The sequence below is a fragment of the Sinocyclocheilus rhinocerous genome, unplaced genomic scaffold (genome assembly GCF_001515625.1).
Source record: "Sinocyclocheilus rhinocerous isolate Xijiao unplaced genomic scaffold, SAMN03320098_v1.1 scaffold1697, whole genome shotgun sequence".
NCBI classification, from domain to species: domain Eukaryota; kingdom Metazoa; phylum Chordata; class Actinopteri; order Cypriniformes; family Cyprinidae; genus Sinocyclocheilus; species Sinocyclocheilus rhinocerous.
The window spans coordinates 686,737-701,114 of record NW_015629509.1 but is presented as its reverse complement, the minus strand read 5'-3'; the positions used below and the strand labels follow the sequence as shown (position 1 = coordinate 701,114).

Below are 14,378 nucleotides of genomic sequence, written 5' to 3'. Positions count from 1 at the left end.
AAGGAGGGGGCTTTGTAGAAAACGAAGCGTTTGAGAGAGGCAGGGCATAGAGGACTTACAATAATGTACAGTATTTGAAAAATAATGTGTTTTTTGAACATTAAAGCATGTCAACATATTCTGTTACACCAAATACACAAAATAATGATCTTTAAAAAAGCATCATATGACCCCTTTAACTTTTCTCTACAGTTAAAGTTGGCTGAATGGCTACCTATTAAATATACAGCATCACCCTACAAATTTTGCAGTTCTGTTTATGTATGTTCATGCATGTAATATAATTTTTAATGTAACTTCTGAACTAGAATGCCCATTTACACCTCCCTGTGTGATTCCAGGTGCTCTGAGCCCGTTGAGCGCGGCTGCTGCTGCCGCTGCTGCAGCTGGAAGAGTTGCTCTGTCTGGGCACTCGGGAGCCAGTGGAGTGCTGCTCGTTAGCAATCTAAATGAAGAGGTCAGTGTACTATTACATCTCAACCTCTCCTTCACATTCACATATTTCTGTCTGTCATGTCATGCCATGTTATATGTTTAGACTCATAGAAAATGCCGCTTCCTTTATAAGATTTAGTCCTATTTGTATTTGCAGAGTGCTGTTGCCCCATTTTGCATTGTAACTCACAAAAAACTTCAAATGAAATACTCTGGTCATATTTCAACCTCAAAATATAAAGCTTATGTTTTCAATTAAATAATGACAATTTTTAAAACTATTTCAAATTGATTTTTTAAAAATAAAAAAGTTTTATTTTTCATTTTTAAAAAACCTAACTATTAATTTTTTTGTTTGTTTTTAATATAATTTGTATTTTTATTACTCGTGTTTTTTTTTTATTGCATGTAGTTTAAATTTAATTGTAAGTTTCCATCATGGTATTTGTTGGAAATATATTTAATGCAAACAGTATAAATTGTGAAGAAAATTGTTGGGTCTAAAGCCAACTATTATATGTCCTTATTATATTCTGAATTTACTTTTATTTAAAGTCTAATTTCACATTTTTATTTTGAGGTGAAATATGACCCAGACATTTCTTTGTGAGGTTCACTGTCTCATGTCTTTCTTAAACCCACTTGTTTATTATAATAACAACAAACTCTCATTGATTGTATTATCTGAATCCATTAGTTCTGGATTAACAACTTTCTGGTCGTATACCTTGTAACTTCCACAGAGCAAATCATTCTTTCTTTTTGTATAAACTGTCTTGCTCTCACTCTTTGAAAGCTAATGAACCATGGACGTGGCACTACCCCTTTGCTCATCTGATAAAATCGACAAATTTTCAGTGTTATTTAAACGTCAGTCCTCACGTATTGATGTGGGGTCAGTTGTGACTTTGTCTGTCCACACCATAACTTTAAAAGGTGGTTTCATGTCTACACAAGCATGGCAATCACAAAGAACCGGGTAAAACTCTGTGAATCAAATGCTTGAAACTGTGACGCTTTCAGCTTTTCCTGGTCTTCAATCTCCTGCATGCCTCTTAAAAACGTCATAACTCTGCCGTTGTTCAGGTCATTATTATCATTATCCGATGCTCCTCTTTATTTTTTAGTATGAATGTATCCTTACCCTGGTACTGGGTAACTACATTTGGCACAGTTATTTGCTTATACAATGTAGAAATGCATAAAGCAGCCATTCTCTGACCAAACTCCTGCATTTCCTGTGTACTGACCTGTATTATATTTTTTGTCCCCCCCTCATTTGTTTTCTGCATTTGCTTCCCTCTTTTCTCCATTTTGATTTTGTCTCTCTTTCATCCTGTCTCTCTCTCTCTCTTTTTCTTTCTCCCCTCATATCCTGTTTTTTTAATCCCTTCTTTTTGCCATGCCTTGACCACACCTTGTTGTTCATGTTTTTTGTTTTTTGCTTGAACAAAACTTCGGACCCCCCAATTAACCGCCCTGAACCATGATCCATGACCACTTCACCATTCTGCGGGAAACCACCCTCCGTTATGGATGATCTGTTCATCTCCGCTCTTCCTCGACTCTTCTCTCTGTCCGCTTGCTCCTCTCTCCTTCTAAAGATGGTTACGCCCCACAGTCTGTTTACGCTCTTCGGTATGTTCTTGTTAGCTCTACCTTTATTTTGTTTTGTTTCTGTTATTCTTATTATTCATGTGCTTTATTTCTTTTATTTAAAGTCAACATGAAATGAAAATTGACATAATTGAATTCATTATTAAATGTTCCTATAAATTTTGGCCAATAATTTTCTTTTATGCCCAGTGCTGAGTATTGATGGATTTTGCATGTCTGAGAACCCATATCCAAATAAAAAATTCAATGATTTTTATTTTTGCTTTTAGACCTTATTTTGCAGTCAACAAAGAATTGAACTGGTTTTATTGGCAATAAACATTTCAATTAATCCAACTTAAATGGTACATCTTTTAAAAAAAATTTTTGTGGCTTTCACTATGTTTGTTTATCTGTATTTTGATCTGTAATTTGATATTAAAGAGCCAATTAAGTGGAAAAAGATAACTTTTAAAAATATAATTTCAAACCAGTTATTGGTTTGATCTATTCTCTTATTTTTGGTGACCAATAGTGTACTAGTTGTTTAGTAATTGTTGAAGCTACTTTTCTAAAATGTTACAAATAATTAATGCAGACACTTAGTGCTAGTTAATGTAAAAAAGGTTACAATATAATGGCAATTTAATTTCTTAATAGCAGTGAACTTTACATTAATTTTTCGCCTCAAAAGTGAGTGCTGGTCATGGTGTAGCCCTTTAATCAACTGCAAACTCACACTCGGGCTCTGTTCTAGCATAGAACATCCACTTTTTATTAATCAATTCCAAATGGATAAAATCAGATCCAGCCCTACATATTTTTCCTGTTGAATGTTCTTGGAAGTACATAACATTACGGAAATAAAATGGATTGCGAATGCCATTGCATGTTGACTTTAAACCATTACCATTAATTGGCTTTTAGAGTAAACGTCTTTTGGTTTTTTTTTTTTTTTTTCAGGCTTTTGAAGTATTTAATTTGTTTCAGTGCATGTGATCTTTGGTTGAGTTTGCACAGTATTTATGTTCCTCCTTAATTCATTTTGAATTTGAGGGTGTATATATCCGAGTCTTCTTGTCAGGCTGTGATTAGTTTTCTCCATTTTGATGAACGTTCTTTGAGTCTATCGGTCTATCTTTCCACTCTCTGAGTCTCACTCCTTACTCTTTCCACCCTCTCTCGTTTCCTCTCCGGCTGCTGGCTGCTCTGTTCGCAGGGGTTTATGGGGATGTGCAGCGTGTGAAGATTCTTTTTAATAAGAAAGACAGCGCACTGATACAGATGGCCGATATGAACCAGGCTCAGCTTGGTAAGACTGCATACTGAAACATCCCTAACAGCACAGCCGTTATTGTCATGGCTAAGTTTACACGCCAGTCAGATTCAATTAAGTTGCAAAATACACTGGTGTTTGATGATTTAAAAAAAAAAAAATTAATACTTTTATTCAACAAGAATGCATGAAATAGATCAAAATCAACAGTAAAGACGTTTATAATGTTACAAAAGATTTCTATTTCAAATAAATACATTTTTTTGCATTTTCTATTCATCAAAGTATCAAAAAAGTATCATGATCTCCTTTGAAATAAACTTTTCAACATTAATAATAAGAAATCTTTCTTGTGCACCACATCAGCATATTAGAATGATTTCTGAATGTGTAATGGCTGCTGAAAATTCAGCTTTGCCATCACAAGAATAAATGACATTTTAAAATACGTTCAAATAATATTTCACAGTATTACTGTTTTTACTGTGTTTTTGATAAAAAAAAAAAAGTAGCCTTCATAAGCATAAGAGACCTCTCATTTCTAACCCTTTCATTTCTTTTTGTTTGGATGTGCCTCAGCAATGAGCCATCTAAACGGTCAGAAGATGTATTCAAAGATCATTCGCGTTACGATGTCGAAGCACCAAACCGTTCAGTTACCGAGGGACGGTTTAGACGACCAGGGTCTCACGAAAGACTTCACAAACTCACCACTGCATCGTTTCAAAAAGCCAGGGTCCAAGAACTTCCAGAACATTTTCCCTCCTTCTGCCACGCTGCATCTGTCAAACATCCCGTGAGTAAAAAGCTGTATTCGGCACTTGTCAATCTTTGTGTCAGTCGTCGGGGAGCTAAGTCATTTTTCTGTCATGTTTTGAAGGCAAGACATAACTGAAGAAGACCTCAGAGTCCTGTTCTCCAACTCCGGTGGCACTGTGAAAGCTTTCAAGTTTTTCCAGTAAGTCTGTCCCCGTTCAGATCCTCATCAAATGATGCTTTTGCCTTTTCTTTCATTCGTGTGACCGTTTTTGCCGGCCTTTTTCTCTGCAGAGATCATAAAATGGCCCTAATTCAGATGACAACCATTGAGGAAGCTATTCAATGCCTCATCGACCTCCATAATTACAACATGGGTAATAACCACCACCTGAAGGTCTCCTTCTCCAAATCAACCATCTAAAGCAACCCGAGAGGTCTTGCTCCCAACTGCTTTTCTACCGTTACCTGTTGACTGTTTAAATACACTGGGGACCACAATTTTGAGAATTTATTTTCCCAAGTTTCATTCCACAAGAAGTTGTTGAAAGAAGGAAATATTGTGACTGTTTTCAAGGGCATTTTTTTTTTACCCCGTTTCCTCTTGTCAGCGCTCTGACACATAACCTCTTCAGTGGCGGAAAGGTGTTTTGGTGTAAAGTCTGAACCTCTTACAATAAACCGAAAAGAATGTGCCTTACAAAACTTACAGAAATCTTTTCATACTTCATATTCTCAAACCCAGGCAGTCATCTGAGCGTGAGATTTGTTTTGTTAAAACAATTATTTTTTTTCCCCTTTTGTGTCAGATCTGTATAATGTGTAAAAGCCTCTCAAGACGTTTTCCTTTTTATTTAAATTTTTTGCAGTTTGTTTGTTCAGTTCTTAATGTCTGTGACATTTTGATTTAAGAATTTTAAATAAAACTGTGATTCTCTAGTGATTGTCACTATGAGATGTTAGGCCCATTCTTAACCCACCAATCCCGCTAAACCTTATGTTGTTTGAAAGGAAACAAGAGAATGAACCCTTTTTATTTGCTCATTTTACACCATTTTCCTAGCTTTTCTTTCATCTATGTGCATTGTCTTTATCCTAAGTGGAAGGTTATGACATACTTTTCTCTGCATGTACCAACAGGTGCATCTTTATTCCTAGTGTTGCATGGATTGGAAATCACTTTGTGTGAATTTTATTTTATTTTTATTTTTTTTTGAAAGACGAGTACAGTAGATGGGACCAAAGTTTATGTGCCTAAAGTCTTAATTTACTCCAAGATTGAGCATTTTAGTTCACTTTTTAGAAGAAAAGAGACTCATGGACAGGCTTATGAGAAGAGCTGTAAAAAATAAATAATATTGATTGGCAATCCACACTACGATTTATGAGAGGGACAAAAGGATTGTGTATATTTTTGTTTTTTTTAAACCCTGCAGGAATGTATGATTCGGCATAGTTTTAGATGTGGCACAATTAAAATAATTTTTCTAACAAAAGCGGGAAGATTTGACTCTGTTGTGTGTTTTGATTTCTCTTTCTCTTTCCTGTTTTCTGCTTTTATCTGTAGCATGCTCAATAAACACTTGTGTAGTTCTGTATTTGCTTTCTCTCTCTCTTTCGCCCTGCACGATTGTTTATTCCCTCTTTTAATGGTTCTGACGTTTTGTTCTCTTTCAGAGTGGGAAAAAACTTCAGAAAGTTTGAAGTGTCAATAATTTTGGCAAAACTGATTTGGCCAAAAATGAATTTAGATTTGTTTGGCAAGAAAAGTGTTAAAAAAAAATACCATTTCCCACTCTGTAAATCCTTTCGCTTGTGACCCATCCATCCTTCCTAGATATGAAATTGCTTTGCCTTTTACTTGATCCTTTTAGTTGACACTTAATTCTGTATCACATGTTCATGTGCTTCAGCCCTTCCACTTTTAAAAACATTGATCCTTGCACTGAATTTCTCAGCTTTTGCCTTTTTTCTTTTAAATTAGTCTGAATTTGCTGAATTTTGCATGCACTTTAAAACATTCCATGACCTTCATTTATTTCTGTATGTATCTCTTTGTTTTCGAATATGCTTTGAGACTATTGTTTTTATAATTAAGTACTACTTTTGTGATACTAAGTGTTTACCCAAGCATTGAAAAGATCTTTTCTTTCTCTTCAAAAGAAGATATTTTTCTGTTGTCATTTAAAACATTAAAAAGTGCATGCAATCTGAGCCACACACATATGTGGTTTGACATTTTATTGAAGGTGGTATTTTGGAAATTTAAATTGTTTTTGGTTATCCCGGATGTCATGTAGTGTTCAAATTCACACATTTTCACTCATCGTTTCCCCATGTACTGAATATATGGTGTTTGCTATATAGTGAATAGCGAACTAATGAACAATTTAAAGATTGCAGACACAGCATGTACATAAATATATGAGTAAAAACACAGTAACGCTCCATTGCTTATGCTGTATTGTGCATCATTATGAAATCTCTGGGTGAGATGTCATAATGGACATGAGCAGAGGAAACATTTTCAGTTTTTGTCTCTCGTTCCACAACAAACCCTTTTCTACATTAGCAGTTGCATAAGAGTGTTTCTCGGCATCAAAAGACCGGATTTGAAAGCAAAACTTGCGTGCAATAAAACCTAAATGTGAACGTATATTTTCAATGAATATTTTGTCACTTTCAAGTCTGTTGGCTGTGAGGCTTAAACCACTAGTCGCATGGGTCCGAAAGTTTCTTTTCTTTGCCTAAAACAAAGGTTGTCTAACTCCCCCTTCAGCAGTCCTTCATTTCACCGCTTTCTCGCTCTGTGCCGTTATTGAGTCTCTGTGTTGGATGGTCGCCCTGTGATGGACGTCCTGTCTTGTCTTGTCTGATGAAGACAATCCTCTAGCCTGTTTCAAAGTTGGGTTCCGGATGCTGCAATTCATCACAGGCCAGACGGCAGCGTTGCTCCACGCTGCTTTTATTTTGCACACTTAAATCGAAACACTCGTGTTCTCGATCTACCTTTATAAACAAAAATGACACAATAAATCAGAGCAGGGACCCAGACCAAATCAATACCTCGTCTGGAGCGTGAATCATGTGCTCCAGACATCTGTATCCACCCGCCATTACGCTGGCACAGGGGGAGGGAGCAGGTCTTCTCCCCTGGTCTTTTGTTTTTCATATAAACCCTTCTTGCTTGGAATAAGACCGTTGGCGAGGAGATTTACACCTGATGTCTTAATGTAGAACAAAGCTATGTGTTAGTTAGCATTTTTGCTCTCGTTTACCGTTTTACGATCAAGTTTTTCTAGGTTCTTTTCAATGCTAAACACAGATGGTGCATATAATGTTTGTAGGAAACAAATTCAATACTCAAAGTATTTCATAAAGAATGGCTGTTCAGTATATCTGCTGATTTTCTGTATAGAGAAAAATACATTGAATACACTGTGAGAGATACTATATCCCACAATTCTGTGCACTCAACTTCAACTTCCTGTAGGAACGAACTGTAGATAATATCATATGCAGTTTTTTGATTTGACCAGAATGCCAAGAGTTAAGACCATTTTTACACACAAATGAATAAAAAAAAAAATGCAAAAAGTTGTTTTTATTTCAGATTATTGTTGCATAATATGTACTTAAACTATTAAAAATTAACATATAGTTAAAGGAAAATTCTGTCATTAATTTCTCATCCTCATGTCGTTCCAAACCCTTAAGACCTTTGTTCATCTTTGGAACAAATGAAGATACTTGTGATGAAATCCGAGAGCTTCTGACCCTGCATAGACAGCAATGCAACTGAAACGTTCAAAGCCCAGAAAGGTAGTAAAGACATCGTTAAAATAGTCCATGTGACAGCAGTGGTTCAATGGGGCTGCGAGAATACTATTTGTGCGCAAGAAACCCCCCAAAATAACGACTTTATTCAACAATTTCTTCTCTTCCGTGTCAGTCTTCGACACTTTGGAAAGACATGAGGGTGAGTAATTAATGACAGAATTTTCATTTTTGGGTGAGCTATCCCTTTAAGCAATATTACACAAGTTATTGTTTTTGTTTTGTTGAAAATATCTTTTAAATTTAAAACCGAAGCTCCTGAAATATGATTATAATAAGTACAAGTTGTTACAACGAGTAATGTTGTGAATACAACATTGCAAATTCTTTATACTTTAGTTTTTTCATTGTTCATGTTTTAGCGTTTTGTTACAAAAAGTGCGTATTCACAAAACATTGTTAGAGATGCTGTATTCCACAATGCCATTCCTGGAAAGAACTGTAGATAAGAACAGATGCCATTTTTGACTCGTTCGACTAGACTGCCAAGTTTAGACACATTTTTTACACGCATATAAATAAAAAAAGAAGCAAAAAGTGTTTTCACATTATTGCTGCATATGTACTTAAACTATTTAAAACATGAATATTAGATATATTTAAGAAATATTAAGAGTTGATATTTACATTTTAAAATCCGAGTACAAATGTTACTGTAAGTGATGTTGTGAATGCAACATTGCGAATTCTTTATGCTTTAGATATTCATTGTTCATGTTTTAGCATTTTATTACAAAAAGGAAGTATTCACAAAACATTCTGACTATGATGTGACTTTCAAGATCAGTCGTGCATTTGTGTCAGATTACATGTATTGTAATATTACGTTTGTAAAGGTCATTCATTTCACATGTATTTGGTGCATTTGGGTGTTAAGTCTAGCAAAATGCTTCATTTTATCGTTATGTTCAGCTTCAGCACACAAAGCACATCAATTAATATTGACTTAATTGATTATTTGAAAGTCATTCTTCTTCGAGAACATTGTAAATGGTGTCATTTTCATCAGCAGTTGTTTTTATTTACATCATTTAATTACAGTAAAGATGAAAATTTTTGTCTAATCTTTGTCATTGACCGTCAAAAAACACTTCATTAACAAATATTTTCCTTTAAAAATATTCATTTTTTTCTTCCATTTAAAAAGTTAACACCATTTCAACTTATTTCAACCTTCTACCCCAATCACTCTTTTGATTGAACTGATTGACAGTCATTTTTAATGTGGTGCAGCAGCAGAACTCAGTTTGCCTTCCTTTTAATGGAGATGCAGTCGAACGCCTGCTGTTGTGATATTGTATTCCATTTACTAAGTTCACTGCTTGATCATCTGTGCGAGTCTAACTGCTAATCTATAATCGCTGCAGTCAGGCAAGTCTGCTCATTTAAAGGGCCAGACCATCTCAATACATCACCTGCTCTCATAATCTAAGCGTGCGTCAAGCCTGTTGCCCCTGGTGGTGTGACATCTAATTCAGCTTGGGTCCTCTGATAATGACAGTATCGATTTAGATTGTATGTGGTGTTTTTTTCTCTCTTCAGCAGGCATGCTTGTCTTTTTATGCTATGGTTACTTCAAGATGAGAGCTCAGTCGGCCCAGTGGGACTGTGGGATTGTCCTGTGCCATCTCCAATCACGTGGGTTTGAACGTAGCTGTCTGTATCTGGCAAATTACATCTGTTTAGCTTCTGTTTGTTCTGCGTTTGCCTGGAGACAGATGAAGAGCACTGTGTGGTACAGGGGGATTTTTGTACACATGCAAGATTTGCTTTCCAGAAACACTGGATATATTCTGTTTTCACTTTTCAGGTAATTAGTTTCATTGGGGCTCTTTCACAAGCAGAATGAATTTCTGATTTAATTGTTTGTAACACAATTTTCCATTCTAACATAAATCGATGTATTCAGTTCAATTCTTCTATTCAATATTGTTTACAAAAACATCATGTGAATTTTCACATTCAATGCAACAACAATTTAGTATTCACTTGAACTGTTGCATTACATGTAACAAAATATTCTTATGCATATGTGACAAAAATATTAATTGCACCAAAAACATTAAATGCACCAACCTTCTTAAGTAAATTGGCACATTTAATTCAATAAGTGTAATTGTCATGAAACAAAAATATTCATATATTGTTCCATTTAATGCACCAACAAAAATTTTGCAATTTGCCGCATTCAGTGCAAAGAAAATAAATAAATAAATAGTTGCATTCAATTGTTGCATTCCGTGCAATACAATTTATTACATGAATTATATTTAATGTGACAAAAATGGTGTAAATTGTATTCAGGGGAACAATAATATCCAGATATTTGCTGCCACTTGTTGCATTCAATGCAACAACAAACATTCTTACTTAAATTTGCACATTTAATGCAACAAAAATGAAATTTACATTTTCAATGCAAAAAAAAAAAATATATATATATTAACTGTTCCATTTAATGCATCAACAAACATTTTGTCATTTGTCTCATTCAGTGCCAATAAAAAATAAATAAAAAATAATATATAGTCATATTCAATTGTTGCATTCTGTGTAAATTAATGTGACAAATGGTGTGAATTGTATTTATATATATAAAGGAACAATACTATCCATACATTTGTTTCAACTTGTTGCATTCAATGCATCAACAAACATTATGTAAATTGGAGCATTCAACGGAACAAAAATTAAGTTGACATATAGTGACATATTTATAAATAAATATATATTAAAAATATAAATTGTTCCATTCAATATACCAACAAACATTCTTATTTAAATAGTTTAATTCAGTTCAACAAAAATTAAATTGACAATGTAACACAACATTAATTGCAATTACATTGTTGCAATTTATTACCAAACATTCTTACATAAATTGCAGAATTCAGTGCAACAAAAATGGTCATTTTCAACGCAACACAAAATATATAAATTGTTGCATTCAATGCACCAACAAATATTATTAACTGGTGCATTTAATGCAACAAAGATGAAATTGTCATATTCAACAGTGCACCAACAAACATCCATTATTTAAAATGTTGTGTTTTATGTTGTATTCAATGCAAAAAAAAAAAAAAGTTATATAAATAGTTGCATTCAGTGCACCAGCATTTTATGTAAACTCGCACATTTAATGTAACAGAAATTAAATTGTTGTATTCTGTGCTTAAATTTTTACATTCATTTTACATTTGTTGCACCAACAAACATCCATTATTCAATGCCACAAAAAATATTCATATATAATTTGTTGCATTTGATGCACCAACAAACATTCTTAGGTAAAATATTGTCTTCAATGACTTCACAAACTATTTGCACAGAAATTAGGTCAGTTCATGAAAGTGCCTGTGTTTGTGTCACACCTTAATGAACAGTGTAGACTGAGTAAAGCTCATCTCTGTCCTCCGAGACCGTTTTGATAGTCATCTCCAGCTTCTATCTGCAGGCCATGAAGTGTCTGAATTAGTGCGTGTATTTCCACTGCAAAAGGTGGAAATCTTGTAATCACTCCCCTTAAGCCTGCAATTAGATCCCCTCTTAGTCACAGACGCTCTCATCGTTTTTCCTCCCGTTTCGGAGCAGACACGCTCTGCCCTCGTGCTAAGCACCGGCCCATCGGCTAATATGTCTATACATATAGAGGATATTTCCGTGCCACAGCGGGGTCTCGAGAAGGGCGGTGACGGCGCGCATGCTAATGTTTGGAGAAGGCCTCCGTCACCGGGTTTGTCTCCCCCTCCTTGCGCCCCATATCGCTATCTTCCTCCATCTCCCTCCGCCCCCCTTCCCTCCTTTCCCGTGGTCAGAGAGGAAGCAGGTGGAGAGGTCAGAGCACTAATGAGATGCTCAGGGAGAGAACGACAGGAGTGTGCATGTGTAAATGATCTCTTAATTACAGGGAGATGCACACTGAATAGGAAACTCCTCGCTGTGATATCTTCATTTTCTTCCTTCAACCCCTCCGCCGTCCTCCCGCTCGCGCCAGATTCACCAAATCACAAAGACATTAAAGTAAACTCTGCAAGATTGCTGTATAAAATGGTAATTTATGATATTAAACTAGCTTTTATCGATATGCAAATTCTCCCTCCCCCACACGCATTTAAATACTTTATGCGAAGATTCAAAAGGGGGGATGGTTTTGTATGTGATTTGTTTTATTTATTTCAATTAGGATTGTAAACTGAGCTATGAGATCTATCGTGAAGATTATTGCTGACTGTTATTTTTCACCCGGTGGATTAACGCGTTTTTCTGGAATCATGTCCGTAGCAAGGGTTGAGCTCATATTTTAGGTCTCTCTCCAGCTTGTGATGAATCTTTGACATTGATGGTTATAGTTTACATTGAGGACTCCCGGCAGACATGATATCCACCTAAGGTGTTAGCGGATTCATGTTGGCGAGAGCGACGTGAAGGATGAAGGCGAAAGGCAACCGGAAAGAGCTCTCAGAGAAAATTCGAGTCAGGGTTGGTTTAGCAGTAGCATAGAAGAAACACTTGGCTTTTTTATTAAAAAGTTACAGATTCCGAAAAGGAAAAAAAGCTGCCTGTGTAATATCATACTCTGCGACATTATGCAACATCTGCTTTTTTACAATTTAACCCTGATAGCTATTTTTTTCTCCTCTAAATATCCAATTTCACTCGGAAATGTCATTAAAATGTGCTGCAAATGCTGTTTTATGTTGACTTAAAAGTATATGAACTTTTTAAAGTTCTAAAGCGATTATTAGCTAGAGAGAAAAAGGAACATTTTATATTTTGCATATAAATATTAGGGCAATTTTAGGATAATTATGATTAATTAAATTTTTAATTATATATGTTGTATAAAATTATATATATATTAGTATTATACATTATATATATTTTTTACGATATTTTATATATTAATAATATTTCTGCCAATATTCACATTATATTATTTATATTGTGTGTGTGTGTGTGTATATATATATATATATATATGTAATTTAAATCATTTGCCTTTAATACACATTTGCAATTAGTCATTATCATTTGCCATTATTACAGTTATAATATAATGTAATTATACATGTAATTATATATATATATATAATATAATTTTAAATGTATTAAAAAATAGTACTGTGCATGAATTAAATAATGTAGATATATTTTTATATTATATTAATGTAATATACAGTTAATACACTCATAATATATTAGTAATATTTTACGTTTTGGGGACAAAGATTACTGTCAACAAAATAATGTATATAGTGTATATGTATTTTTACATTCTATTATTTACATTAGTAATATTTTAAATGTAAAAATTAAGGGAAAATATCAGTCAATAATGTGAATTATCATTTGCCATTAATACACAGTTAAGTTAGTAGTATAACAGTTTGATTTAAAGTTTCTCCCTCCCACTGATCCCCTCAGTGTTAATTAGCTGATGCCAGTTTGCAACAGTAACAAACTTCTGTTTGTGTGGCGTAATTCAACAGCCTCTTTGTTCTTTTTTTAAAGAGGCAATTCACATAAGTAGTTCTGTAAATTTAGAGTCTTAACAAAACGAATTCGTGCTCAAATCCCCTCCAGAGGTTAGTTTAAAAGCTCCTGTATCTTTACCATCTGTGTGCTGTAGTTTAATCATACAGCAGGGCCGGGGGAAAACCTCTGCATATTTTTATTATGAGAGGGCACCAAAAACACAAATCATGCAACCTTAAGCTTTCTCTGCAGAATTACATGTCTGAACATAAGCAGAAGGAATCCTGTAGGTGCATAACTAAAACACTTCCAGCACCGCAATTTACCATGGGTCAATAGGGTGCCGTCACAAAGCTGTGAATTCTCTTTCTCATCTGTTTTGACTTTAGTCCCGGCAGCAGAAAACAGAAGTGCTGCTCAAGGTAAAATGTCTGAGACAGACAATAGTCAGACTTACAGTTGCAGCATATTACCATATATGAGTAAAGCAGCTAGTGCTAAATATGCAGACAGCGCATCATGCCGTCTGTTTGCTCTTGGCAGGAGAGCAAGAGTTTGTTTTTATGTTTCTTCAAAATCACGGCTGTTAGATAATGCATAATGTGGTCTGGAATATTGGGGTCACCGATTCATATTTTATTCACCCTGTATTTGACAGCAACATATAAACAGAAGTTGATCTCTTGAACAACCCTTCCCTTGCAATAAAGTACAATGGTATTAACTTAAAACTATAACATGGAAAATTATCATTTTTGGACACGATATCATTGTATTCTTTGAAAGATGGTGCTATTGCATATGAATAGGGTAATCGAAGTGTACAATGGGATACATCAGAATATCATGGTATTACTGGCTTAAAGGCAGAGTAAGTGATTTCTGGTAGCCAATGTTGATATTTGAAATCACCAAAACAAACACGCCCCTACCCCAAAAGGTTCTTGCCCCTATTTTGATAGCTCCGCCCCACATATACGTACGCAACCCAGGCAACGAT

At 34.8% G+C, this 14,378-nt stretch overlaps 1 protein-coding gene across 2 annotated transcripts in view; it reads left to right on the top strand.

The window, feature by feature from the left end:
• The window catches only part of LOC107739015 (polypyrimidine tract-binding protein 2-like), a 13,304-nt gene extending 7,643 nt beyond the window's left edge, over positions 1 to 5,661 (top strand). For both annotated transcript variants that reach the window (XM_016550975.1, XM_016550974.1), the window contains exons 9-14: positions 342 to 457; positions 2,040 to 2,073; positions 3,251 to 3,343; positions 3,887 to 4,103; positions 4,188 to 4,265; positions 4,358 to 5,661. In XM_016550975.1, the coding sequence (XP_016406461.1) occupies positions 342 to 457; positions 2,040 to 2,073; positions 3,251 to 3,343; positions 3,887 to 4,103; positions 4,188 to 4,265; positions 4,358 to 4,487 (668 nt within the window). In that variant the 3' untranslated portion in view covers positions 4,488 to 5,661. The remainder of the gene's footprint in view (positions 1 to 341; positions 458 to 2,039; positions 2,074 to 3,250; positions 3,344 to 3,886; positions 4,104 to 4,187; positions 4,266 to 4,357) is intronic.
• Positions 5,662 to 14,378: the final 8,717 nt, after the last annotated feature.